The following is a 27,751-nucleotide window of genomic DNA, read 5'->3' on the forward strand; positions in this document are numbered from 1 at the left end:
GAAACAGAGCCTGGTCTGAGGAGGGAAGCAGTGATACACTGGTTTTACTCTTCTGCAGTGCCATTGATGATGTGATTGAAGGAGAATGGAGAAAATTTGTACCCAGCTCCCACGTAGAACTTGTTCTGAAATTCCACCCTAGGGAGGAGCAGAGGGAGGCATCAGTGTTGCCTGTAGGCAGGACCTACAGCCAGCCAAGAGGCTGAAATATGGCACCTGTGGGAAAAGGGAGGCTACAAGGTGTTGGACTCTAAGCTGCGAATGTAGGCCCTTTATGGGACCAGCAATGAGACATAGGCAGCCCAGGGAGCAACGTGGCACACATCAGCTCTGACTTGCTATCAAGCCAGACTGGAAATGCTCACTATGAGGCCAAACAGCAGAACCTTGCCTGGTAACCTGCTTCTAGAAGCTCTGAGAGCTGGGATAACCACCTGCTGGTTGTACACTGGAGGGAGACAGACACCTCCTCCTCTCTGCACAATGATAAGCACCTGCACCATGGTTTGGCCATGTTTATGACTTGTGCTGGGACATTACTCAGTGAAAAACACCACAGCTTGGGGCTCAGGTAGGATACCGAGTTAGGGTGGTGGTGAGGGGTGTGTTGTCACCTTGGTCTTGCACATGCTGATGGCATGTCCACACTGCTGTCCTTGCCTGCACCGATGATCTCTTAAAGCTGACACAGGCTAACTTGGAGCTGGTTTGGCACGAAGCCTGAAGCTCAACTTGGGCTGATGACATAAGCATGGACCCAGGTTTTCATCAGGTTTTGCACTCCCAGCTGAACTCTTGCTGCCCTTGGCAGCAGTCATGTTAGATCCTTGGGTGGGATACACAGCCAGTGGCGTGGCTGTGCTGCCTTTGGGCCTTGTCGTGCAGGTCAGAGCCTCAGTGGCTCTGCATGTTTACCAGAACAGAACTACAGGTTGGCATTTGCCTCACATGCTGAAAACCACCACAGGTGCAGGAGGACAAGCAGGTTCTTCCAGGGGACAGGTCAGAGCAGGGATCTCTGATCTTTGGAAGAGTCCCCCTCACTTCATTTGCCAAAGGCAACTAATGGTCCAATGCACTGGCACAGCATGTCTAACACTGTGCCCACCTGTTCCCACAGCCTGTTCCCTCCCAAAGACTGATCTGGGAAAAGCTCCAGAGGACCACTCCACGTACCAGTGCAGACGCAAGGCGTGCAGGAAGGCCGAGAGCCCCTCCATGACCAGCAGGATGGCTACTGTCAGCACCGCAAATGCCGCAAAGATGATGAAGATGGCGATGAGACCTGCCCAGCCGCTGCTGCTGAGCCCGTTGTGCATCACCATGGTCCAAAGGACCTCTGACAGCTCTGCAGAAGGAAATAAAAGGAAAACAGTGCTGAGCAGCAGCTGTGGACAGACGCAGCATGCAGTCTTCCAGCTCACCCACTTTTCCCAGTTTGTAGGATAAGCTTTATTTTATTTAGGTATCTGTTCTCCATGTAAAGCTAATGTGTATCAGCTTCCACTCCACTCCTACAAAGCTGTGCCAAAAAGTACAGCTTACCCCTGTCAATCCATGGCACACCACACCATGGCCCCCCATCCTTCCCCCCACCTCTTTTTGTTTTGCTTTTTTTGTGTGCACAGTTCTTTAGGGCAGGTGCAACTCCTAGCCAGAGGCATTACAACAATATTAATAAAAATAATTTCAGAAAAATGAGAAACATTGAAAATCTAAGTTTCCAGCCTGAGGCAATTTCTAGTATTTGAGCATCTGTTTTTATGGCAAATCAAGACAAAAGACATTGAAATGCTGTACATTTCTCATGGAATGTGATGTTTCACTGAATGTTTCTGGGAAAAATCCCAGTGAAAATGACAAATTCCAGAAGCTCTTGAGTCAGAGCTTTTCTTTCTTGTTTACTGAACAAAATAAAAATGATGGTTTCAAGTAATTTTGGCATTCATCTGCATACCCTAAGGCTGTAGCAAGTGCTTCTTGGGAAAAGCAGTTATGGCTCCCATGCTGCCTTCACCTCCATGGACTGGAGGTGAAGAACAAGTGGACTGCACCCCCCAACATGCCACACACCATGAGGACTATTCCAGAGGGGTAGTTAACAGCAGTGCACAAAAGGGGCCCCAGCCAGTGAATGCAATCAGAGCTGCCAGGGATCACCTCTGAAAACTGAGATGCCCACCATGAAACACTTGGAGTGATCTGACCAGAAGAAAAACATCCTGATACATAAATGTCCACAAGGACAAACTTGGATTTCCTGAAGAAATTTGCAGGAATAGTCAAACACCAGCGGAATCCATGACCAGCATGGTGAGGAGACTAAAGGGGAAAAATCACTCACGTGCATGGGCCAAGCTCAGTGCCCAGAGTCGCAGGTAGGAGGCTGTGTTGGAGATGCAGCCAAGGCAGTATTCAATGGTGTGGATAGCTTGGTGGACAAATATGTCTCCAAAATTGAACTGAAACAACATATAAAACCAAAAAAGCTTTATTAGTTCTCACTTCCGGGCTTCCTGGTTAACAGAGCAGCACTCGACCAAAGGTTCTTCATACTCCTTTCCTTGCTATGTCCTGAGCAACACAAAAGTATTTCCCAGGAAAAGAGACTGCTCTGAAAAGTGTCAGTTCTGCATGATCTTCCCATACATTCTCCCTGGAGAGATACAATTCTAATGAAAATTAAATGTGCGGGGAGCAGCTCATGTTCCACTCTTACAATTTCAAATCCTTAAATGTCAATCCAGTTGCTTCAATCTCTGTGGCTTCTTATAGAGATAGAAATTCTTATGTAAAATAGGGGCTTTCAGACTATCTGCCTATGGGCATACACATTTTGGGAGATATCACTGAATAATTGTATCTCATAATAACGAATAAGCAAATCTGTGGAGATTCCCAGGGACTGGGAACAGCCAGCCATGTCCGCACTCAATATTGTGGATACTCCCAACTTCTACAAATATTTTTGCCACTTTTTCCTGTGTTGCTTCCTACTGTAGAAACTCTTGAAAATATCTGCCAAGGGAAGGATTCTCTCCCTAGTCAACAATTCTGGCTGCCAACTTTAAAGGCTCCTTTGCAATTTAGAGGAAGCAAAGGTCACTGACTCTTGGGAAAGAGTTGACTTTCTCTGGGTGCAATGTGGAAGTGAACAACCACCCATGAGGAAACAAAAGCTTGAGGTTTGTAAAAGCTTGAGGTTTGCAAGAATGCCTGCCACCACCAGGCAAAACCAAAGGAAAAATTTAGAGGAATTAATTCAATGAAAGTTCAAACCCTATTCTGTTTGGAAACACAAACTCTTACAACAGCCTGTGTTGATATCTTGCTAGAAAGAAGGCCTGGCAACTCTGCAAAAGTCTTCTGCCTGACTTTGTGTCTTCTGCTATTGAGTTTGTCTGAACAATTTTCTGTCCAAATTTTCTTACCTCTTCATCGTCACCCTCATGTCCTTCATGACCACCACTGTGGTCTCCCTGGGAAGCTTTCTTGGAGTGATTGGTCTCCTGGCCATCTACCTCATTTTCACCTCCTGAGTTTCCTGAGATGGCTTGAGAATGGATCTTTTAGAAACAAAATGCAGTATGTTTGGTTGATACCAGAATGAAGAAGTCTGTGGCACAGAACTCCCTCAAAAACCTTGTGATAGGTAACAAGTGAAGGATTATATAATGAACACAAGGACAGTTTCAACAATAGTCACCATGGACCACAGAAATTTAATATTCCAAGTTAAATTGAATAATACCTAAATGCTTTCCATCCTAGAGCATTTTCCAGTGATTTCAACTATTTTGTAGCTAGTTTCTAGTGTCACAGTGCACTCTTTTATCCCATCATGAGAAGGCCCATCACTTTCAGCAAATTAGAAAACTGAAGTACTTTTAAAGATGATGATCCCAACTAGATGGGTGCAAATCAAAGGAATTAGTGTCAAGTGAAAGAGCAATGAAGCCTGAGAGGATCATATGACTTGATGAAGGTCACACAGTTCTTGGACACAGGCAGAAATAACATTCAAAGCTCTTGATTCACTTTAAATTGACAAAAACTTCTTGGCAACCTCTCTGCAATTATTATTTACAGGACTTTCCTAAGAGGCCTGAACAACCTGATCTAATAGTCCTATTATAAGCATAACCAAATAGAGACCTCATGGCTTCTGTCAGGCTCTGCCTTGTCACCCTTTATAGCCTCCAGCAGGTTTCATGGGAAAGGTCTCCTGACAATATATTGTTTCCTATTGCAGCAGTAATGATTGTCACACATGCTTTACCTTTGCTTTACCTGAATGTCAGCACAGAAAACAGACTTTGCTCAAACATATAAATCTAGGGGAATGTAGGATGTGCTCAGACAGCTAACACATGAAAATTAGGAATAGAAATATGGGGGGCACAATAGGTGGGTAAAACCTGTCAGATGTTCCTGGCATTAAAGCAGGAGATGGAGTCAGCCATGTCAAGCCTTCATCCAAATCCCAGAAGAATGACAAAATAAGAAATAACAGTGCAAATGCAGGGCTGAAAAGGTCTCCCAGGGACCTGGCTTTCAATTGTAGGTCAGAAGTGACTGGGTTGGAAAAGGTCAAGCAGCAAACCAGCATCTCTTTCTTCAAACGGAAACATCTGTGCCCTATAAAAGGTACTCCAGCCTCTAACTCTGACTATAAAGAGAAGTAAATCTTGACTGACAATTAAAGTCCTGTTAGTGTAGTAATGGAGAGAATTAATGATCAACTGGGAAACTGCAGCTGCCGCAGTTGTGTGTTGAGCTGTGGGCAAACCACAGAGCCCATGGGAAGGAGGGCTCTGTTAATGTGAAGGCAATCACTTAAGGAAGAAGGAACTACTAGAAAGCAGGCAACTGCTTTTAAATCCAGCCGCTCCTTCAAGCACTGTTGCTCTCTCCAAGGCCAGGACTTTCACAGATGCCCCATTCCTACAGAGAGCAAACTAATGGTTGGTGGAGATTGTGGACTGACAACTGACATCTTCCCTGTCTTCCCTTTACCAGCACTTCAATCTTTCTGAATCTTCTTTGGTTTTGGATACAACAAGTGAAAGAACTTGGTGTCAGCTTAACAAATAGGTTATGTGCTTGCCAGAAAAGCTCCTGCTTCCAGGGAAATGTTTCCTTCACTGGAGATACTTGAAAGCTGTTTGGACACAAACCTGAGTCATGAGCCCTAAGAGAACCCTGTTTCAGCAGGGAGTTTGGACCAGATGACCTCCAGGGATCCCTTCCAAATTTAGCCATTCTCTTATTATAGTTTAGATTGTTTAGACATACACATGTCCTGGGCATATGTGATGTAAAGTACACTTTGAAATTGTCAGAGAAAGCCTGAGGTCAGAGAAATGTAGAATTACATCATTCCAAAGAGTTTTTGGGGTCCGTCTCCCCAGCTTTGTCTTTGCTGTACTGAATCCCTTACCATGTGCTGTGCTTTCAGGTGGTTGGCTCGGAGGATGAAAGGTTTAATTAGGAGCATCCAGGGAACAGCAATCAGAGCAAATATGACCAAGAAACTCTGCACTTCTTTCTGAAAGACAAAGCAACAAGAGCAAAAAGTTGCTTTATTTCATTTAGCCAACTATGTTTATGTTAGAAACCTGAGTCTATATAATGGTAATTTTTTAATACATCAAATACAGTTCAACTCCTTGTTGTATTTGTTGTATTTGGCTGTGTATCCTCTGCTTGTGAGAACATGAAGACATGTATAGTGTTTAAGGCTCCAGAAAGCACATTCAGCTAGGTTGGAGACATGCAGAAGAAAGGCTTTCATGCTGAAAAGGGTTAATTTACCAAAATCCCATGCTACTGACTTGAATCTGGCTACTCAGTGTCCCAAGTCAATGTCCTAACTCTGTGTGAATCAGTCAGGCTGCCTTGCTTTGATCAGTATAGAAAGGCTGCAGTAAGAGCAAAGTCATTCAAGTTTTGCCCTGAATTTACTACACATCTGCAGTTTCAGAAGGAATTCAACCCCATAGCTTAGGCTTGGTAACAGATTGTCCCCATGACATAAGGTATTCTTACATTGCAGTATGGCACCCCTATTGCTGTCCTGACATAACTGTCTTTACTTTCAGAAAACAACAAAACAAAGAAAACCTTAAACCACAACCTCTGCATTTTTTAAAGTTGGTTCAGATGTATGATCACTTGATGATTGGGCTCATACAGTGTTTTCATTCAGACTACCCAAGCAGATGGCACATTCTGTTCCGGGTGGGGCAGGGTGACAGGAATATAAGAAAAAAATTGCCACCTTGGGAAAGCTTTGGGTTGTTATAGCAACCCGACAGTGTTGGTTGGTTGTCCTTTGCCCAGGACATGTTCAAAGTTTTATCGAAAGACTTTTTAAAGGCTGGAAGACTGTGTTTTTCCAAACTCCCCTGAATCCTTAACACAGTTACTTGGAGCTGATCAGGGCTCTCTCCTAATTCTGACTCATCAGCTGTCCCTAAAATTGAACTCATGTTGGAGTGCCCAGTGTGCAACTGTATAGATGTGGGTGCACACATGTGGCTGGATGCAGCACTTCCTTGCAGATTCTTCGCTGATGCTGCTGATGTAAAATCAATCAAAAAGAAAAAAATTCCACGTTCTGAGAATATAAATAGAGATGACGTTAAAACAAGTTTTCTCTTAGAGGATATTTTTTTCCTTGCTTGTTTTTTATTTTTTTTTAAGTGAACTCCCAAGAGGAGTTTATTTTTGACAAAAATCTGCCAGAAAATCCTCTAGCTACTTCTACTTTTTTAGGTGGAAATGTCAAGTATTAAAACTTTCCAAAGATGAAATAGGAACTTGTCTCATAGGAAGAAAGGGAGATTTCTCTAGCATTGTGACCAGACTGCATGCCTGCAATACGCAGCTTCGTATGTGTAGTCACACTTTGATTTTTCCCCCCCCAATAGTATCTTCAACTGCATCATTATTCTTGTCAGAATGACACTAGGAAAGATTTCCTTTGCATCACTGATTGACAGCTTCTTTCTCCTCCCTGTTGACAAGACCAACACAAATACCAGAAGAATAAACTTCTCTGACTGACACTTGTGATTGAGCGTCTTAGCCTGAATCTTTATGCCCACTTTCCACAACACCCACTGCAAATACAAAACTACAGCAGATTCAGGCTGCTTGATCCATACCTGATGCTGATACAATGGAGCATTTGAAGTGTCACTATAGTTGAACAGAAACATGTTGATAAAGTGGATGAGGATGCTTGGTGCACTCTGGGATGAATGGACATCAAAATGACACCACTTGAAAATAATCATGAAGACCAGGTAGCCAAAAAGAGAGATAATAAAAATCATCTCTGGAATGAACTGAAGGACAATGTTTATGTATTTCCTGAAGTAGCTGGAAAGAATCAGGAAAGAAGACTAGAGTTAATGCACAAGATAGTAATACATGTTTGCACCCAAGTCTGGCAGTACTTAGTTTCTAGAAAATAACCTAACAAATTTACAACTATCATTAGCCAAGAAATAAGTCCATAATTACAGGCTTTATCAGTGAAAGCCATTGTTTAAATACAAAAGCTCTGTTATACTGATTATCTTCAGATATTTTTACTTGACCTACCAGTATCTCAGCACCTCAAAAGATTATTACACTGAAATAATAGACAATTAAAAGACAATTAAAAAAAATGTCTTATTTACAAAGTTGAGCATTATATGCTGAGAAAAGTCAGAACCAGGTGTAGTATGAATCCTGTAGGGTCCTCTCTGTTCTCTCCAACACTTTCTGTCCTTGAAGGTGACTACAGATTGCAGCTTTGGAGAGTCTCTCAACACAATAGTGTCAGCCCCTGCACTCTATCACCATTTTTATTTGCTGTTGGGAAACATAGAGGCAGAGCTATAGACAAGTACACCCACAAATCCTGGCCAAGTTAAGCTAGGTGGAATGCACACACTCTGCAAGATTTCAGTGTGTTTGGTTTAGGCCAAAAGAGCTTTTCTTCCAAGAGAAAAGTAGTCAATAATGGGAGGTACTACATCTTTTTAATTTGGTGTGCTTACATATTTCTGCAGAATTGAGAATATACTAAAGTAAGTTAAAAAAAGAGTTTATTGAAGAAAATACCTGCAATGTTCTGGCTGTCCTTTGGACTTAGCACTGTATATTAGCCATTATGCGAGTCAGCCAGTGTATGGGACATTTCTACTCACATTTGTGTGCTGCAGCAACAGGCTTGCTGAAATGAACTTACATGTGGTTGAAAAGACTGAGTATCACCCCAAAAATCATGTGCACAATCCCTATGACAACCGACATCTTCATTTTGTAGGAGTTCAGGAAAGTCAGCTTGTTCAATGCAACATTCCAGATCTTTGGGTAAAGGAACAGGGAGAGAGAGAAGAACAAGATTTTCAGGTGTTTGATCAATAAAAGGTGCGTGGAAGTAGTTGCTTTGGCACTGTCAATTTACTCCTACCAGTTCTAGTAAGAGGGTAGCAATGCACAGAAATCTAGATGTTTCTTTTATTACTTTTCACTCTGCCAAGGTATTAATCTAAAAATGTATAAAATGTTAGACTCATTTAACAAAGGAAATAACAAGCATTTAAAATGATCCTATAACTTTTCTTCAGTCCCCCAGAAACCACTGCAAAGACTGGTAGCAGAATCTATATCTTTTTTGTGTCATTTCCTGTTCGTAGGCTGAGTCATCTTCTTTAGTAAAAGTGGAAAGGCATGAGAAAATCCCTCCTGCTGCAACCAAAATTAGTTCCACCCTCACCAGAGAAGTACTGAGGACAGAGCATTTTCAAACTTTTTGTTTGAACAGTAAAAACTCTTTTCAATTATTTGGCCATGGATACCAACTTATTGCCTGCCTCTCTGCATTAAATTTTAAGTTTTCTTAGGACATAAATCCCTTTTCAATCCTGCTTTTTGTATGCTATGGAGCTTCAGGGTTGCTTCTCCTTCCTTCTCAAACTTCCTAGACCCCAAAGTCTTGTGTTCTCAGAGACAGTAAGTAGACACCAGTTTTCAGACACTAAGTATAGTACCTGAAGAGAAAGGAGGAAGACAGGATTATTTGGAGGGCAAACCATTAGTTTTTGCATGTTTATTTGACATGCTTTGCCTCTTCTCTGGATACCAAAGATACTGATGAGCTTCCTCATCTCAGGGTGACTTTTTCCCAAGATACACCTCAGTCGTCCCAGCAGGATTTGCAAAATGCAAAGAGCCATCTATCCTTCAGGGCAGATGACACAGATAATCTCCTCAGAGATTATCTGGAAGCTGGTGCTTCCTGTCCACTCCTTCCCTGCCAGCACTTGTTCAGCCATTCTTCCCTCCCAGCCAGGATTTTTACACTCTTGACCAGAGAGAAGCCAGGCTGGAAGAGGTAGTCTAGGTCAACCTACATTAGAGATGTATCAGGGCAACATGCAGAAAACTCAGCTGCTTCTGACGTGATTTTCTGAACCAGACTGCCCACATCCTGGGCAAAGCTTTAGAGCTGAGTTTATAAAATATGACTACAAGATAAATATCTCTGAAAACCAGGGGAAGACAGAGATCCTTTGGGTGACCATTTGAAATGAGAGTGCAACCAGCAAGTATGGGGATTATTTGACTAATATGAAGATTGAAGCAGGAAAGCTTGATGTGAAAAAGTATGTTTCAATACATGATAGACAGAATAGCAAGAAAAATGGAAATAGGACACAGAGAAGAAAATATGGCTAAGGTAAATAATACTGACATTTATTTCACATACCATGCAACAAATAGACTGCATGAAATTTGGAAGTTTGCCTTCAAACTGGTGAGGTATCGCTGGAATGAGTTAAATACTCAAGTAAGGAAACGAGTCCAGCAGATGTGTGGCAGAAAAGAGACTGTAGCACAAGACCACTCTCCAGGAAAATCGATTGCTGCTGCCTGTGCAGAGCTGTTAGCAATATATTAATTGCTAATTGCTAAAGGAAAGCATCAGAAGGACTGATGAATGGGAGGGTGAGTGGTGGTTAATGAAGTTGTATTGAATAGCGTGGTACCTCAGCACAATGTAAATAGTACAGAATAAGGAGTGGAATGGGCTGATTTTGCCTGGGTTAGAGATATTTTTCTTCATAGTGGCTGGTATGGGGGTGTATTTTGGATTTGTATATACAGGGTAGATAGTATGCAGATATTTTTGTTATTGCTGAGCAGGGTTTACACAGAGCCAAGGCCTTTGCTGATTTTCATGAGGCTGGTGAGGAACTGGGGGGTGCACGGGAGGCTGGGAGCAGACAGAGCCAGAGCAGGTGACCCAAACTGACCAAAGGAATATTCCAGACCATATCACATCATGCTCAGTGTATAAAGTGGAGGGAAGAGGGAGGAAGGGGGGATGTTTGGAGTGATGGCATTTATCCTCCCAAGTCACCATCATGTGTGATGGGACCCTGCTCTCCTGGAGATGGTTCAACTCCTGCCTGCCCATGGAAGAGATGACTTAATTCTTTACTTGCGTGCACAGTTTTTGCTTTCCCTGTTAAACTTCTATATCTCCTCCCCATGGGTTTTCCAGCTTTCACCCAATTCTCTCCCTGATCCCACTGGTGAGGGAGTGAGTGAGGGGCTGTGCAGGGCTTGGCTGCTGGCTGAGGTTAAACCACAACAGCTATGTAAGGAACAAAGAGCAAGAAGTGAAAAACACAGGTTCAGGAGAGAGTGCAGGGACCTACTGATGTACCTGATACATAGAAACAGGATTGAAATACAAATTATTTTAGAGCAATTTAATTTAATTACCGGATCTATTCCAAATGGATATGGATTTCCAGAGTAGACTCCTGGGACTGCTGGATCCAACTGCAGCACTATATTGTCTAGAAGCACATCCTTACTACAAGAGAAAAGGGAAATGACCTTTGCAGCTTAATCTCTCCATCAAAGCCCACAGTATATTTATGTAAGGTGTGCTGAAGACTACCACAGGATATCTGTAGCTGACTCCAGCCTTTCTGTGACCTGTTATCCTGCACTTCTGTGTATGTAAATGGGCCCCACACAATGGCAGCCTCCCTCACACTGATAATTCTCTGTGCATCAGTCCTGGACAGCTGCAGATTTTTATGCACATCAGTGCCTGAACAAACAGGCGTGTTCCTGGGGACTCTACATTTCCATTTCAATAGTGAGTTCATCTGTGTGTGTCAGACAAAACCTCTGATTCATTCATGGCTGCATCCACAGCAGGGAGTCTTTCCCTTCCCCACACAGGCAGTCTCTCTTCCCAAGCCTACATGCTCCATTTGGTGCGTTTTTACTTCCTTCCTACATTTAGCACTTACTTCCAAGTGTTATTTTTAAACATGGGGATGATATGCCAGGAAGAACCAAAGAAGTTGAATGATTTGGAGAAGCAGTCATTGTAGATGAAGCCAGTGTACATGGAGAATATGCCCATGAGCAGGATCAGGTAGCGCCCACTGAAAAAGGTGTTCCAGATCTGTAGGGGGAGAAGGCAGTGCCAGTGACTGGAGTACCTGCAGGTCCATCAATTGGTGGCCTCAACCAACAGCAGACATGATTGTACTTGTCTGTGTATATACAATTATTAATAGAAAATTTTGGGTCCCTTAGGCCCTCTGTGTATGAGTAGGTAGAATTGCCAAAACCTCTGTCTCACAGGTATCTTTGAACCATCTCCACACAGCCTTTGAGAGGCTGGATGTCCCCTTTACCCAGTGGGGCTGATGAGCCTCTGGTGCACCCCTGGTACTCACCTCATTAGTGCTTTTCTGGGCCAGAAGGCTCTTCTCATTAATGACCATCCAGAGGGCGAAGCCCAGCATGACAGCGCCGTGGCCACAGTCCCCAAACATCACCGCAAACAAGAAGGGGAAAGTAATGATGGTGTAGGGAGCTGCAGGAGGGAAAGGTCAAGAAGCTTAACTCCCTCTAAACAAAAAGGCTACATCAAAGAAGCAGTCTACTCCATCAGGCCATTCCTTACAGGTACTGCCCTAAAAGGCCTCCTCAATTCCTCCCCGATACACCAGGCAGCTTTACCATCACAAAGGATGTTCAATTGTATGGCCTGTACCTTCCTTGCATTTTTATCCTTTGTTTCTTGCCTCACCATAATAAACAACATGTCTAAATAACCGCATTCTGTTTTGCAACACAAAAATGTATTTGAAGGTTACTATCACGTTTCTCAACCTGCTCAGCTTCAACGAGTTAATCTCACCCTTTCACATAGATTCCCATTTCTAGGTTTCCATTAATTCTCAGTGGTCTGAAATTCTCTACCATTTTTTTGAACTTTTGTCAGGTCCTTTTGGCCTTCTTTGCCTCAACACAGTGAGCTCAACTTACATTTCCCTTATGAGCTTAGTTCTTTTCCTCAGAACAGCTACCTCACCATTTGTTCTCCATCCTGTATTTGTATAGTTCCTTATTTCCATCACAATGATTCATTGAAGACCAACAGCCAAATTCTTTGCCTGAGAAAATCCATGCCTATACATGAAACAGCTCCAGTATGGTTCAGATTTCTCAATCAGCAGCGAGTACATTTTTGAGGATAGTGAGAGAACTCAAAGGCTTTACTTTGGCTCATGCAAATCAGATGCATGTAGTTGAGTGTTTCTCACCTGGGTTCATCTCCCTGTAGTTGCCTACACCATATGCATCCACGATGTTCTGAAATCCAGCTGTGAACTTGTTGGTCCTGTTGAAGGTGGGTGGTGCCATCCTGGTGTGTATGGCAGTGAGGATGGGGGCAATTGTGGAGCCACTGCGTTCCTGCAAACCCAGTGACAAGGACAGACACTGAGTGGATAGAAGAACTGGCCCCACAACACCACTTCTGGCTCAAGGGTCTGTCACAAACCTGCTAACATTTAATGCTGACCTTAAGCTCTGTCAAAAGATGAAAGGTCAAACGACAATGGGACAACCTCACCTTAAAACAGAAAAGGGAGCCCCACAATACAGTTACAGACCTGTCTGAACATATGCTCAACATATAAATAATTCAGTGCAGGTGAGAGCCTCAAGGACCCAAAATGTTGCTCTCTTACCATTCCTTGATGGAGAGCTCTTTTTATCCGGTCAGCATCAGCCACTGGGAACCAGATCTCTGCAATGACACACTGCTGGGTGACGTCGATGTTACAGCAATTCAGGATGTGGTAGATGGCCTTGATTTTCTTCACCTTGATCCCCCAGGACCACAAGTTGGCTGCTGCCTCATGCAGCAGTCGTTGGCGGTGGGACTCGGTTTGTGTTATCACCTGTAAGCACAACACAGGGCAACATTCAAGACAGGGAAGCACAAGGACCATGATCTACTCAGTTAATTGGAGAGGGCAGGTGGAAGAGGGCTGATGAAAAGAAGCTGTCTGTAGGAATGTGTGGGGTATCCTGGAGAGCAGTGTCTGCAGGTGTGGACACAGGATCACTCAACACCAGGTGCACAGTGCTGCTCACCAAGAATTCTCCCTGCATGGTCCTGAGGCACTGTAAGTGTAGAGGGGACCATGGGAGTTACTGAGCTCCCTACCCAGTTGCTTATAGACTGGCAACATCTCACCATGTGCTCCCAAGCTGTCATCTCCTGCAGGCAGCTCTGTGCCACAAACCTGGGGCATACTACACCCATGAGTAGAACTACAGTTCATGGTCTTTGGACCTCCATGCACCATGTGGCCACCACAGTGCTGCTGTGCAAATGAACAATGGAGATAATGAGATGAGGTGTCAAGAAGACAATCTGTGTAGTCTGCAACATGGTTTCAGACAGGACATATATCTGGGCAGGTCCCACTTGTAGGGTTCAGTCCTCAGTAAAGCCACTGCCACTTACTGTGTTTAAATCCTCGATTCTTGTGTTGACTCCATCAAGCATTTCTCGGCGCTCGGTGGCAGACTCTGGACAAGGATAGACTGTGGCACGAAATCTAGCCTCATTAAGAGAGAGTTGAAAAACACCAGTTATTTGACCGAGTTTTCTTCCTCTGTACTCTTCTCAGCTCAAAGGCAGGGAAACTGGACTTCATTCCTGACCCAGCAGTATACTCACATACCACAAAGCTGCACTTGGTCTCACAGAAAGGTGCAAATACTTTGATGAGAATATGGGTCTCTTTGCCTGCTCTAGCTGAAAAACCCTCCTTGTCTTAGGTGATACAAGGACCTGATGTCATGCAGAGGTCAGCACTAACGTGCAGGCACCTCCCTTCTGTCCACAAGCTGCTTGAATTGCGAGGAGACTCAGGAAAATCCCACCCTGGCAAAGGCAGCGTCGCTAACGCAGTAGCCAACAGATGTCCCTCTTGCACCGAGGTTGGAAAAATACCATGCCTGTCTCTGCACTTCTCTGCACTACCCTCCTGCAGGCACTGGGAGAAGACATCAGCTGAGCTACTGCTGCACTGCAAGCAAACGCCCTTTGTGCGGGCAGGCTGTGTAAGTAAATAACCCTGTAAAAAACAAACAAGCGAGCAAGCAAACAAACAAAAGGACTGTATTTTTAGGATAAAATAGGAGAATGGCTGTATTTTTTGGTCCACCTGCTTGGCTAGACACCCTTGGAACAAGAAAAGGATGGGTAAAGGGTTTTAAACACCTGAGAGCGGTATCTGTTACATCAGCTTAGATAACCAGTATGAAAGCTTTTATAAGCTTACCTCCAAGGTTCTGTTTGGAAGATTCAGTGGGCTTGTTTAATGTGGTATAAGAAGAACTAATTTGGAATTCTAACGTGAGTGAAGGTCTTAGCTCCATGCTGGTACTGCTTCAGCTGTAGCACGGAACTCAACATGCAGGTCACTCTGGTGTAAAGGTGCTTCCACCAGCACCACACACTGCACTGTTGTACACTATGATCCCAGTACAGACAATTAGAAATGAGCTGTCTCTCTGAGAAGTGTGCAGCTACCTGTCCTACCTGCAAAGCAAGTCCCAGAGTACTCTTCATCCATGCAGCAGGCACAAGGAATTCCCCCTGGGACCTTACAGGCCATCGGGTGCACTGCTGCTGCTCTCTGCCCGCAAGGCTGAGCTGAGCTGAGGTGCTGCCAGAACTAAAATAGCAGACATCCCTCCTTTTTTTTTACTGCTTGGCTTGTTCAGGGATATCTACTGTAAGTGCCACCCCTGCCACTTTGATACTGCCCATCAGATCTGCAGGAAGAGATCCTTCCTCTTTGCAGAGTAGAGATCTTCTGCCCCTGACCTAAGGCAACACATTTCCACCATCCTGCCGTAGATATGCTGAGCTAGGGCTGCTGAAGGGCTGTCTTTCTGCATGTGAGATGAATTAAAAGATGTAACAAGGTCATAAGGGTCTATCCCTGCTTAAGAGACAAAAATGTACAGGCTCTGTGTACAGATAAGCATCATACTCTGGCTTTGTCTGAGCACAGGATATTTCACCACCTGCTCTACAAAATCAGTTCCAGCACACATACAAGTGAGTACAGTTGCAAATTGAACAAAACATGCTGCAGTTTCCTAGAGATCAGTCCAAAGCTGTATGTAATGACAGCACATGCTCTTCAGCTAAACTTCCCTTACCAGAATTGAATTTCTCCTCACTCAACACCTGGTATTCATTTCCAAAGGTTATTCACCCTACCTAATTATTTCCATCTTCTTATTCTTCACAGCTCTTAGTTCATCTTTAATAAGGATTTTTAATCAAACTTGAAAGCTCATTCCTCCATGCTGTACAGTTCCCCCATCCCCAATAACGTTATTGCAGCAGTGCTGCTTTGATCTTTTAACAGCCATTTTGCATACTGAGTATCAGCTTTGCCCTAATGGCACAGACATCTCTGAAAGCTCCAGGAGAATTCAGCAGGGAATCCTTACATTGATAAACTCAGCTTAGTATTCACATTAGTACTGAAGCAGCCGCAAGAAAAGGAGGAAAAGAAAAATTCTTACGTTTTCCTCCTTTCTGCTCCCTCTACACCTTTCACTAATAAATTTGTGCATGGACTTAATGTTCATGAAATTGGCAGACTAATGTTACCAATTAGAGTCAAGCAGGGACTACAAGCGTAACCCAAGGCACACAGCTCTGCAAACAAATCTTGCCTTGCAAGCCTTGCAGGAGGCTGGCTTAGACCAGTCCCATGATTTTTGCAGGATATTTACTTGTCATGAATGATGACTTAGTGCTAAGCAGAAATATCCTGCTGGGGCTGGAATGACACTGCCATCTGCTTTAGGTATAGTCAACCCTGCCTTAAAGGTGGATCAGACTAAAATGTCTTGGCCTGGGTACCAGGGACGGCTGATGGCCCACAGAGCACAAAAGGAGTGTCAGAAGATTGATACATTTAGAAATCTGCCACACAGGAAAACACCCATATAGATGGGCATATTGGCAACCAAAAAATTTGAAAGGAAGAAGGAACAGAAAAGATGACTTCATTAGCACTGCAAAGAGTGTTCTCTGGATTTGTCTTTGGTATGTGTAGTTTCCTTCAGTTACAAAGACCTGAGAGAAACTAGTCTAAGTTCCTTCCTACAGACCTACCACCACATACATCTGCAATACTAGCTCCTAGAAACCTTGCACACCACAACCTCCCTGTAGGGATCTGCTCACGTTTCCAGCACTGCCTGACCCCCAGGTTGTGCCTATGGTTTGGGTAATTTTTGTCAATCAACACTGAATATGTTGACAGGCATTGCGTTGCTTGTTCTTTTACTCCCATCCCAGAAAAAAAAAAGGCTTTGGCTTTTGACTGCAGGGAATTTTAAATGCTGCAGAGGAAAAAAAAAAAAAAAAGAAAAAAGACATCCAAAATTAAGAGCTTTCAACACTCTGTGGGCAACCCCAGACAGTTCTAAATGTATGACCTGGTGACTTCTTCTTGCAAGGCCATCGGCACAGGGGAAAAGCCAATGGGAAGCATTCCCCACCAGGAACTGCCCATGCAGAAGGAGTCTGAACAGCACATAAAAAAGCAGGTAAAGAAATGGGACGTAAGAGGAACATGGGCTTGATGAAGCAAGTCCAAAGGAGGCCCACAAAAATGCTCAGAGGGATGAACCACCTCTGCTATGAGGAAAGGTTGAGAAAATTGGGGTGTTTCAGCCTGGGGAAGGAAAGGCTCCAGAGAGACCTTACCACAGCCTTCCAGTACCTAAAGAGGCCTACAAGAAGGCTGGAGAGGGGCCTTTTACAAGGGCATGAAATGACAGGACATAGGGAGAATGGCTTTAATCTGAGAGTAGGTTTAGGTTGAGTATTAGGAAGAAGCTCTTTACTATGAGGGTGGTGAGGCACTGGCACAGGGTGCCACAGAGAAGCTAGGGATGCCCCATCCTTGGCAGTGTTCAAGGCCAGGCTGGATGGGGCTTTGAGCAGCCACGTCTACTGGAAGGTGTCCCTGCCTATGGCAGGAGAGTTGGAATGAGATGATCTTTAAAATTCCTTCCAACCCACCTTATTCTATGATTCTATTATATGCAGGAAATTGAAATCCAGAAAGAGAATGAGGCTTGCTGAAAACTCAAAGACCACTGGCAGAAGCAGACTGATCCTGCACAATGGCTGTGGCAGAACTCCCTGTATGTCTGAGCTTCAGGATCAGAAATCAGTGACTGAGAGCTGGGAGTCTTCCCTCATGTCCATGACTGCTTCATAGACAGATGCCCACCTCAGGAGGGCTGAATTTCCCTCTGGATGGGAAATTCCTTGGAGGGCCCTATTTGCAATCCATGAATTTCAAACAGACCCCAGGGTTCTGTCACTTCTTGGGACTGAACTCGGTCATACCAGCTGGATGAAAGATCTACCTGCTTTTATTCTGATTGAAGGCAGAAAGACCTGCCCCGAGTGCAGATGTCAGGGAAGAGCAATTGTTCAGCCTCTCCCTGCAGGCTCTTGGCAGGCCTTGCCTAGCTGAGGGACTATACCTGAAATGGTTTGGTGACAGCAGACAGATCCTCTCATCAAATCTGATTTACACTGCAACAAAGCTCATTGGTCATCAGTGTTATGAAAGAGTAACAAAATATTCAACCTGAATTATCTTTTCAAGATGCTTAACAGGGTGGAAACAAGTCAGGTTGTATGAAGCTTTCATTTCTCTCCTGGGCTCTGTCTCTGATTACACAGATATTTCTCAAAAGCCTTGGGAAAGGGCTGAATAAACTATAGCATCATCTTTTATGTAGAAATGTGGGATGGCTTGAGAGCTAGCTGAGGATTACCATGTTTCCAGTGCTCAAGTTAGGGCCCTTGATTTTCAGTGGAAGAGTGCTGAGTATTTTTTAAACAGTCCCCTTTTAGATGTCCCAGGTAAAAAACCTAACAGCTGAAGATCTCAAGAGCTGTATGCCACTTTGGAAAATGTAGGATCTCAAGTTCCAAGTGCCAAGGTGATGGATGCCTTTCATGATTAGGAGTAGCAGAGCTGAGGAGGGGAGGGGAGGTTGGTTGCAGAGCTGACAGCTGGAGATCTGATATCTAGCTCCAATTCAGTCAGCCCGGACTGCCAGTAGCCACCTCTAGGGCAGTCATTGTGGCTTGTCCACAGGCCTTACCCATCACAAATCTTCTTGATTTTTTGTTTAAGCTGCTCTCCTTGATAGAAGATAATGAACACATTCTTCTTCACTTCTTCTCTCTGCAACACACAATTCAAGCACAATTTAACTCACCCAGAGTCCAGTGCAGAAAAGATGGTATCATTTTTTTTTGGCAGCCTCTCCACTGGTTGTTTTATCCCCAGTTTCCCATCAGCAGTGTTTTCTCCAGATGCTCTTTCAGGAAACAGGCATGGGCAGCAGCTCTGGGTTATGGGGGAAGGAGCAATGTAGAGCAGAGGGGACAGAGTTCCACTGGGGCATGGGGCTCACCCCAGAGACACCAAGGGGAATTGACCCTCCATGGCTACTTCCAGGTGGGGACAGCCCCAGTCCACTTCCATGGATCCCTGGATTCCATGGTATTCCCTGTAATACAGCTGCCCTGTGAGGCCTCATGTGTGTCTTGACAGGCAGGAAAAGGAAACCACCTCAACAGTAGCAAAAGGGGAAATCAATGTCAGGGAAACTTCTCTCATCCTCAAACTGTCCCACACTTGCCCTACGGGCTGCCTTCAGACACTGAGCTCTGGAGAGGCAGCCAGTGCTGCAGCACCGTCCAGGTCACCAGTTTTGTGTCTGCAGGTCACAAGCATCCACACAGGGCAGAGGAAGGCACAACCAGATTGGTACCTACTGTCACAGGGTCCTCCATGGGGGTGTCCATTTCTGTGTACCTCAGGTAGATGTTTCCCCTGCAGGCTCGCCACAGTAAACGCTCAAAGGAGATCATCCTTTCCCTCTTTATTACCCCTGCTGTGAATCTGAGCAGAGTTACAAGATAAATTAATGACAAGCTCATTCCATATTCCATGCCTTCTAGGACCTGTAGCATACATGATTTCACAAGCTCTTGTTTTCTAGTCCATGTTAACCAGGGCTCTGCTGCTGCTGCAGGCACTTCTAGGAAAACCTTCCCTGCTCAAGCCTGACTTTTATCTCCGTCTCCTGACCTTATCCTGTGGTTCTTTCTTTAAAAAAAAAACAAAAACAAAAACAAAAAAAAAAAAACAAACAAACTTTCCTAGATCAACAGGTGATGGTGAAGAGAAAATTCTGTCTAGAAATGGAAGAATGGAGAGATGCCTAAAGTCACACAAGAGTGTTAGAATGGCAGAGGGAGGAGGTAGAAATTTTGAAGTGTTGGTTTATCTTTACTCTCCTGTTTTCCTTTTCTGAGAAAGCATCAGACTGCAGCCCAGTGTAGTACCATGGCTTTTTCTGTGGTTAGACATCCATACATGAGGACCAGGCTGGTAGCCAGATGCCTGAGTCCAGAAGCCATGGGTGAGATGCCTTAAAATAGCAATTTTCAGTCAAGGGATCACTGGAATTGGTGGCCTGGAAGCAGAAGTCCATTTTTCCCACTGACCCATAACCTGACCATAGTTTTGATTACAGTTTCTGAGGACAGTCACTCTCTTTCTTCATGAAACAGCTGTGCAAAGGAGGCTGGTGAGCACCCTCTGCTAAGACGCTGAAGGAAGCTGTGCCAGTGTCACAGCAATGCAGCACAGGTGGGAAGTCTGGCCAAGCTGGAGGCCATCCCCAATACACACCCCAGCTTGGCAGCTGCAGCAGCAGGAGTGCTTCTCAGCTCCAGCAGCCCAGATGTGTCTTCACTGAAGAAATCATCGGGCAGATTGGTTTCTGCCTGGAAAACATTTGTTTTAAAAAACACTCTTCAGCATTGCCAGTTTGAAAACTACTTTCACATTTTTCTCTTAAAGATTTTCCCCAAAGGTAGCTTTCCATGGAGATTTATAAGACCAAAGGAAAACCAATAAAAGTAAACTATATCTTAACAATGGAAAAGCATAAATGCTATTTTCAAAGAAATATGTGAGCTAAGTTTTTAAGCCCCACCAACTCACAGAGCAATGCAGTCCAAAGTGACTGGCATGTTTTTGCAAATCTCATCATGGCTTGTGATAAAGACCACTAAAAGCAACATACACCAAATGAAAGTGCACGTATTTTTAAGAACCTTCCACCTCTCTGTTGGAAGAGCAAAGAGGCCTCTCACCTCGAAGAAGTCCTGGGTTTTCTTCAGCAGATGTTTGAGCTCTGTCAGCTCAAGGAAGTTCTGCTTCAGCGTTTGCTGGTTCTGGTTGGCCTCCAGCAGCTCAGCTTCAAGTTTCTCCAGCACTGTCTGTTTAGGGTCCAAGCACACCCAGAAAAATTCAAGCAGATCAGTTGCTCTTTCCCAAGCTGATACCAAATCTCAAACAACAGGTTTTTTTGTTTTGTTTTTTGTTGTTTTTTTTGTTTGTTTGTTTGTTTTGTTTTGTTTTGGTTTTGTTTTTGCTTTTGGGTTTTTTTTTGTTGTTGTTGCTGTTTTGTCGGGTTTTTTTTCAAGGGAGAACACAGAAATAATCAACAAACACTTTGATGAACACTTTTTGTAGGAAGATATTCATCAATGTCAATGCATCATTTTTCCATTGCAAACATTCCCTGATGGGTGTGTTGTCCTCTTCTGGCATTGGACTTCTGATGCCCCTGACCCAAGCACAGGCAGGTAGGTGTGTGTGTGATGTAGGTGTCTCAGCCTGGCTGGGTATCTCTGTGGTTCCTCACAGACATCTCACACCCCAGAATGACCAGCTGTCATTTTACTGACTACAAAAGCGACCTACATTAGTTTAGGTTCATTAGCTATAAGCCAAAAATTAGGGGATGACATGGGGCCGGGAATACACCAGGAAACCAAATTGCTTGTGAAGCTGAAGCCCTTGGAAAACTTGATTTTCCCTTCTAGTCACCTACATATGCAGTATTTTAAAATTACCCTGTTAGTAAGCTTCGCTACCCCTGGGCTAGAATAAAACATCCCTTGCACATCCAAAAAAGGGAGGCCCAAGTATTTGTGCCAGGCCCCAGTGTCACAACCATACTCCCATCAGGAACAGGCAGTCCTGGGATTTTTATGCAGTGAAGTGGGTTCTAACATCAGGTCTCTTGGTAAAACACCAAACCCTTCTTATTCTCTCCTACAGGATGATGGGGGCATTCTGTGAAAGTAATGCTTTTTAATTAATATGTGGGACCAGAGGGATGTTTTACAGGGCATGGTAAAAAGACTGGGCTCCTTTAGGAACCTGCAGCAGGACCAGCCTCAATCTAAGTGCTGAGGCAACAACTTGGAGAGCACCCCCTTGGGCAGGGAGAGTTGCGCCAGCCTCAGGCACCAGACTCTTCCTTTCAGGGAGGGCTCTACTGAGCACATTACACAGACTTCCTGGTGCACAACCCTCTCCTGGGTCCACTCCCAATTCTGTACCTCCATATCAATCATTTCCCGAGGCAGGGGTGTCTCTGGGTACTTTTCTCCTTTGACTACCTCAACATTATCTTCCATCTCATTTTCCAGAAAACCTGCAAGGAAAGGGCACAGGAGTCTCAACACAGAATCATCCCTGGTGCATCATCCTGGTCAGGACCAAGGCATCCCATGGAGCTGTGACAAAATTAAATGATACATGAGGGCCATCATCCCAGTGCATATACACAGCCACCAAGGAATGAACACCCCCAGCCTCCTTTCTCAGTGGAGGTGCTGTTTCTTCTGAAGTCACGGTGCCCGCTCCCATGTGCGCAGCCCTTAGCCCTGGCACAAGTGGTCACCATGGCCCCCTTTATTTTGGGGCAGTGAGTAAGGCATGTAGAAAGCTCAGGTTCCAGTGCTTTGCTCAACAATGCCAAGTGCTGCCACCATGGGTACAGTGGGCACCAGCATTGTGGTGAGGAGAGTGCAGAGCTTCCAGAACATCCACAGGACATCCACAGGACAGTGGGAATCATGAGCTCTGCTGCTTGGGTTTTAAGGATTTATCCCAAGGCTGAAGCCCTTGGCCAGACGTGCCAACACCTGGTGCACTGGTGTAAGAGCCTCCTGCCCAGCCCCAGATACAGCCTGTCATTTTATAAACGCTAATTAACAGTTTTAAGTTCAGTTAACCATTTTCAAAACAAGGGCAACAAATTATTGCCCATATGGGGTGAAGTGGTAATTAGCTGACGCATGGAAAACATTTCCAGGGGCTCAGATGAAAACATCACCATTTTGCCACTAATTCTGCTCCCCAGTGTGAGTGCACTTAAAGAAATAAATCCCACACCACCAGTTGGCAGGAAGCCGATTGCATTTGACAAGCATTTACTTACGCAGGATTCTCTCCAAGGATTCGCACCTTCTCACTTCATTCACAAACTTTCTCTGGAAGCTGTTGACATTCACATTCAGCTAAAAACAGGAGGGAAAACAAGCCTGGGGCTGAAGGCTGCACAGTGCTGTGCTCATTTTTGAACACCAGCAGAGAACGAGTGCCTCGGCGTGGATGGCAAACACCACTGTGTCTGAGAGGCTCCTATGGCAGGGCAGTACCGTGGGCTTCCCACAACCCTGCTGTGACAGCAGGAGTCACAGAGGGGCCTCCATGGAGACACTTCCCGTGTCCTGGTGGTGCAAAGGATTGCTTTAAGGTTGTGCAGAGGGCATGCAGAACACTGGGTGGGGACTCAGGGATGGGTGGGGTCTTGGTGTGATGTTTGGATTTCAGATCAGCCTTGGAGAAATCCCGCTCTCACCATGGACTGTTCCGCTTCCCTACAGGTGCATCTTTCCCAAGTGCTTGGAGGGAAGGACAAACACACCCTGGGGCACATCTGCAACAGCTCAGCACGCCAGCCGGGCACTACTCACATCTCTGAACTGGACCAGCCCCAGCTCCCCGAGCTCAGCCACGCAGCAGTAGGCAGCCTCCACCTGCAGGAAGAGCTGCCTCAGGCTCATCTCCTCACTCCGGAAGATGGAGGCCATCCCGCCCGCTCTTCTCTGGCCTGGAAGGCCCTGGGAGTCCTTGTGGTAGCAGCACGGTCTTCCTTGCCCAAGGAGGTGCAGGAAGGTGCCGAGCTCTGCAGGAACACCAGGGTCACTGAGTCAAAGTGCTGGGAGATAACCAAGTGCTGCCCATCACATCCTCCTAAAGGGTTCCTTCCCCTTCTAAGAGCCTCCTTGAACCCACATGAGGCTTCATCCTACCAGAGCAGTGATAGATGCTAAGGTGTGTGTGTGCCACAGAGAAACGGGAGAGTCACCAGTCTCCTGAGACAAATGATGAGCAAATACCCTGCCCTGTCCTCTGCTGGACCTAAGCACTTCAGACCACTGCACTCACGCTCTGTGATTTGGTTTTGGATGCTGTGATTGGAAAGAACTCAATTTCACTTTGCCTTAAACACACACATACAAAAAAAAACCCTCCAAAAGCAACAAACTCCAATAATTTTACCTTGCAATTAGACAAGTGAAAGAAGCCTGACTGGTTTTTTACCACTGTCATTGATAGTGTGAACATTGCAAAACCATCTGGAGCATCTTATATGGGCCTGGGGAGAAGAGCAAACTATTTTCTTTAAATTAAAACAACCTTTAGGATTTCAAAATAATTTTCTCCCCATAAAGGACTGTTTTCAAAATGAGATACATGAAATAACATGCATTGCATAAAATTTCCTCTCATCTCTATGCTTATTATTATTTGCTTTGAATAACCTGAACATAGAAATTGTCTTTAGTTGTTCTCATACAAAATTAACTGGTCAGCATGCACAAACACAGTAATTATCTTTTTCCAGAGAAAAACATGCAAGTAAATACACTTCTTGCATCCATTTAATTTTGCAGTAAGTGTATGTTTTATAAATAGCAAAACAAAATCCCTTCACAACCTCACTTCTACTTGTTGACAAGGGTAGTAAGTTAATTGTCTTTAAACCCTTCTGTCTCTATGAACCTTATCTTTCAGCGTTTTTTTTTATAAATTGTGAATTCTGTGAATTCTCTTTATAACATACAAAAAAATTAAACTTAAATATTAGACAAGCATTTCAAGATATTAAAGGCTTGTTTAACAGGAGCATGATAATTACAGGTCTGTATTTGCTCAAATGTCCTGTGAATTTTCCTTCTCCTGCTCTCTGTATCCATTCACTTGAAAATTTAGGATGCTGGAAATACAATATATGATAACTAATAGCTTGTTAAAAGAAAACATCATGTGCCAGCTTCAATGCATTGAGTATATACATTTTTAATTTGGTTGGAGATTTTTGAGGAAACTGTATTTTTCACAGGAGAAAAAGACAAAAGCTGCAAGAGACTCACTACTCATGCAAAGTAAATCTGTCGTAAGTAAATAAAAGTGTCCAATCCTAATTTCTTTAGACTGAAAAGTGTGAAGAAACTATAATCTAAAGCAGTATGTATTTCTAAACCTGCAGTTAGCTTCCATTAAAAAAAATGCTAAATCCTTAGAAATAACAGAACAAAACTCAAATAAAATATTTAGAAAGACCTTAATTAAGCAGCTTCAAACCATGCAAAGCCAGGGTTATACTCTTCCTTGGTAATCTGTCAGAGAAAATTCCAAAAGCTCCCTTTCATGTTGATTTGGAATGAGAGAAATACCTACTCCAAGGAAGGCAGAGCTTTCAGCCTTCAATTTTTCCTACAGATGCAGGAGACTTGCCCAAAAGCACCTGCTGGCCAGCAATGCTTCTGTCAAAGTCACCTCCCCCTATCCCTACTCTCCTTTCCCCCCAGTTTTTCCTTTGGCAGAAAAGCAGTTAATAGAGAAATCCCTCACATTTCCCCCCGCCGCTCTTGCCATTAAAATGCCTGAAACCGCTCCGGGTTTGGGCAGGGCAGCTCGCAGCGCTGGGAGCTGCTGCCAGAAGTGGAGAAGTGCAGAAGTTGCAGAAGTGCAGGAGGTGCAGAGGTGCAGGAGGTGCAGGAGTGCAGGAGGTGCAGAGGTGCAGGAGGTGCAGAGGAGCAGGAGGTGCAGAAGTGCAGGAGGTGCAGAAGTGCAGGAGGTGCAGAGGTGCAGGAGGTGCATAGGAGCAGGAGGTGCAGAAGTGCAGGAGGTGCAGAGGTGCAGGAGGTGCAGAAGTGCAGGAGGAGCAGGAGATGTCCCCCGACTTTACCTGTCAGCCCCGCTCCCCGGGCAGGGCCGAGCTGTCCCTGTCTCGGCCGCTGTCCGTCCGCAGGTGACAATGACAGCAGGGCTCTGCAGTGGCGCCGGGAGGGGAGGGCAGCCCTGGCCAAATGTCCCGTCCCACCCAGGGCACGGCAAACCTTTGCTTTTAAGGTCAGAACCGGTCTGGACCAGAGAGGGGAAACCCTTTCTGTCCCAGAACACCACTCCCCGGGCGGACGGCACCGAGCGCTGGCTCGGTCCCCAGGGCTGTGCCAGGGCTGTGCCAGGCGTGCTGTGGCAGCAGGCGGCTTGTTGGGACTGACACGGGACAGCCCGGCTGTCACCCCCGGACACCCGGGGCAGCAGCAGGGAGCCGCTGTGTCGCGGCGCGGACGCTCCATCTGCCAGCTGGGATGGAGGGGCGTCGGCCAGCGAGGTGGAAAAAACCTGTGCGCTGCTGCTCGCTGGTTTTTCCCCGCTGAAGGCAGCCTGGGAAAGGCCAGGGAAACAATGGGAGATTAATGATTTTCCTGGTGGTGCAGCGGGACGGGCAGAGCGATGGAGCAGGGAGAGGGCTGGGAGGGCAGGGGCTCTGTTAACCGGGGACAGGGCTGACAGGGAACTTGATTCCCACCCCTTGACATAACAATTGCTGGGGGCAGGAAAGGGGCTTTATAGACTCTCTGCCACTTCAGCCTCTAAAGCAAAGGCTCCGGAGAGAAATTGGGCCCCTCCTAAAATCAGTGGCTTATCTCCCACTGATGAGGCAGGGTTTGAAAAAGGCTGCCTGGGACACTACTAAATCTAGCACCCAGCAGAAAAATTTCCTCTCAAAAGAACTACTAATGAAAACGCATGACTATATGCAAACTGTAAAGTACCCTTAAAGAAATGCTTTCTCAGACTTGTTCTTTTGGAGGTACCCAGTAACCCTGGCCCAACAAGCCAGAGGGTTTAGTTAGTCCATGGGAACACTGCCAAAAAAAACAAGCAACAGCAGAGGGTTTCCCAGCACCAGGGTTTTCTATTCAAAAGCAACAGAGTTGCCCCACTTCACAAAGTCAGCTTGATGAGAAGGGTCCTGCCACTTCTCAAGTCCAGCTGTCTCAAACTATGTGATCCAAAAAAGAGATATTATAAATTACAAGGTACTTTTGACAGGTGGGCCTAAAACTTGCATTTTGCTCAGCAAACCCCCCAGATGAACTGCCTGTGGGGCTCCCTGGGCTCCCACCCCCTTTGGCTGCACTGTGCTTCTCCTGGACCAGCCACTGTCCACAATCAGCTCTGCTTTCTCTATCAGTGTTACCAAAGCAAGGGATTAAAGGCTGATGAAAGTCAGCACCTTCTGCTGGGAAATTGGAAATTTCCTTGGTAAGGCAGATGTGAAGTCACTGCCCTGACCATGTGAATGGCATGCAGGGCCATGGAGAAGTTGGTGTGGCAAAGGAAGGACTTTGCCTTCCAGCCCATGCAGTGATACTAAACAAAAGGAGTCATAATTCAGTTCCAAACTGGTGCATATTGACACAACAAAATGAAACAGCTTCTCAGGCTACTCCCCTCACCTCAGAACCACAGCACATCTGATGACATCAGGCTTTGCTTCCTCTTCGCTCCTTTGCTGCTCTCACTCAGCCCCCCAGCTACACTCAGCTACTCCTCAAAAAGATTTTGGGGCTGGGGGAGCAAAAAGGGCCCCCAAAGCACACTTCATCACCAAAGCAAGCTGCACTAAGCTGGCTGCTCCATCCTGCTAGCCAAGGAGTGAGCAGAGATGAAGCTGTCTCTGCTGCCCTTCCCCCACCTTTCCCAGGTCAGAAGCAGAGAGGAGAGAAGAAGAAAGCATATCCTATTTCATGCCTCTGGCATGTGGAAGTAAGAACATTATTTTATAATAATCCTATTAATGCAGATGAGATGATGATGGCTGGCCATGAGGCACCATTTGGAGAAGCCCCATCAGTGGGCTCTTTGTTGGTGCAGGCAGCTCTGCCCGGGCGAGCTGAAGGGAGCCTTTCTCCGAGCCCTTCACTGCCTGGCTGGTCTTGAGCCCTCTCACTGGGGTCTCCAGATGAACAGCATGGGGTCACAGTAGGGCCACAGGCTCAACATTTGTCTAATACATTTGTCTAATACCAACCCCAGCCTGGACTGGAGAACACAAAGGGCAG

The 27,751-nt window shown here is 45.2% G+C and overlaps 1 protein-coding gene across 1 annotated transcript; it reads right to left on the reverse strand.

Moving 5' to 3' along the window:
• Positions 1-25,853, reverse strand: ATP6V0A4 (ATPase H+ transporting V0 subunit a4). The gene is made up of 21 exons (XM_021536791.4): positions 25,585-25,853; positions 23,303-23,514; positions 22,765-22,843; positions 21,881-21,975; positions 20,624-20,749; positions 20,157-20,251; positions 19,235-19,361; positions 18,556-18,638; positions 13,856-13,949; positions 13,071-13,283; positions 12,642-12,792; positions 11,769-11,908; positions 11,334-11,491; positions 10,792-10,885; positions 8,246-8,364; positions 7,170-7,386; positions 5,441-5,548; positions 3,432-3,566; positions 2,345-2,462; positions 1,177-1,348; positions 1-138 (listed from the first exon to the last, which is right to left on the reverse strand). The coding sequence occupies exons 2-21, from the start codon at positions 23,417-23,419 to the stop codon at positions 45-47; spliced, it is 2,535 nt and encodes an 844-aa protein (XP_021392466.3). The 5' UTR covers positions 23,420-23,514; positions 25,585-25,853; the 3' UTR covers positions 1-44.
• Positions 25,854-27,751: the final 1,898 nt, after the last annotated feature.

This window comes from Lonchura striata, chromosome 1A, assembly GCF_050655825.1.
Source record: "Lonchura striata isolate lonStrDom1 chromosome 1A, ASM5065582v1, whole genome shotgun sequence".
Classification (NCBI taxonomy): Eukaryota; Metazoa; Chordata; class Aves; order Passeriformes; family Estrildidae; genus Lonchura; species Lonchura striata.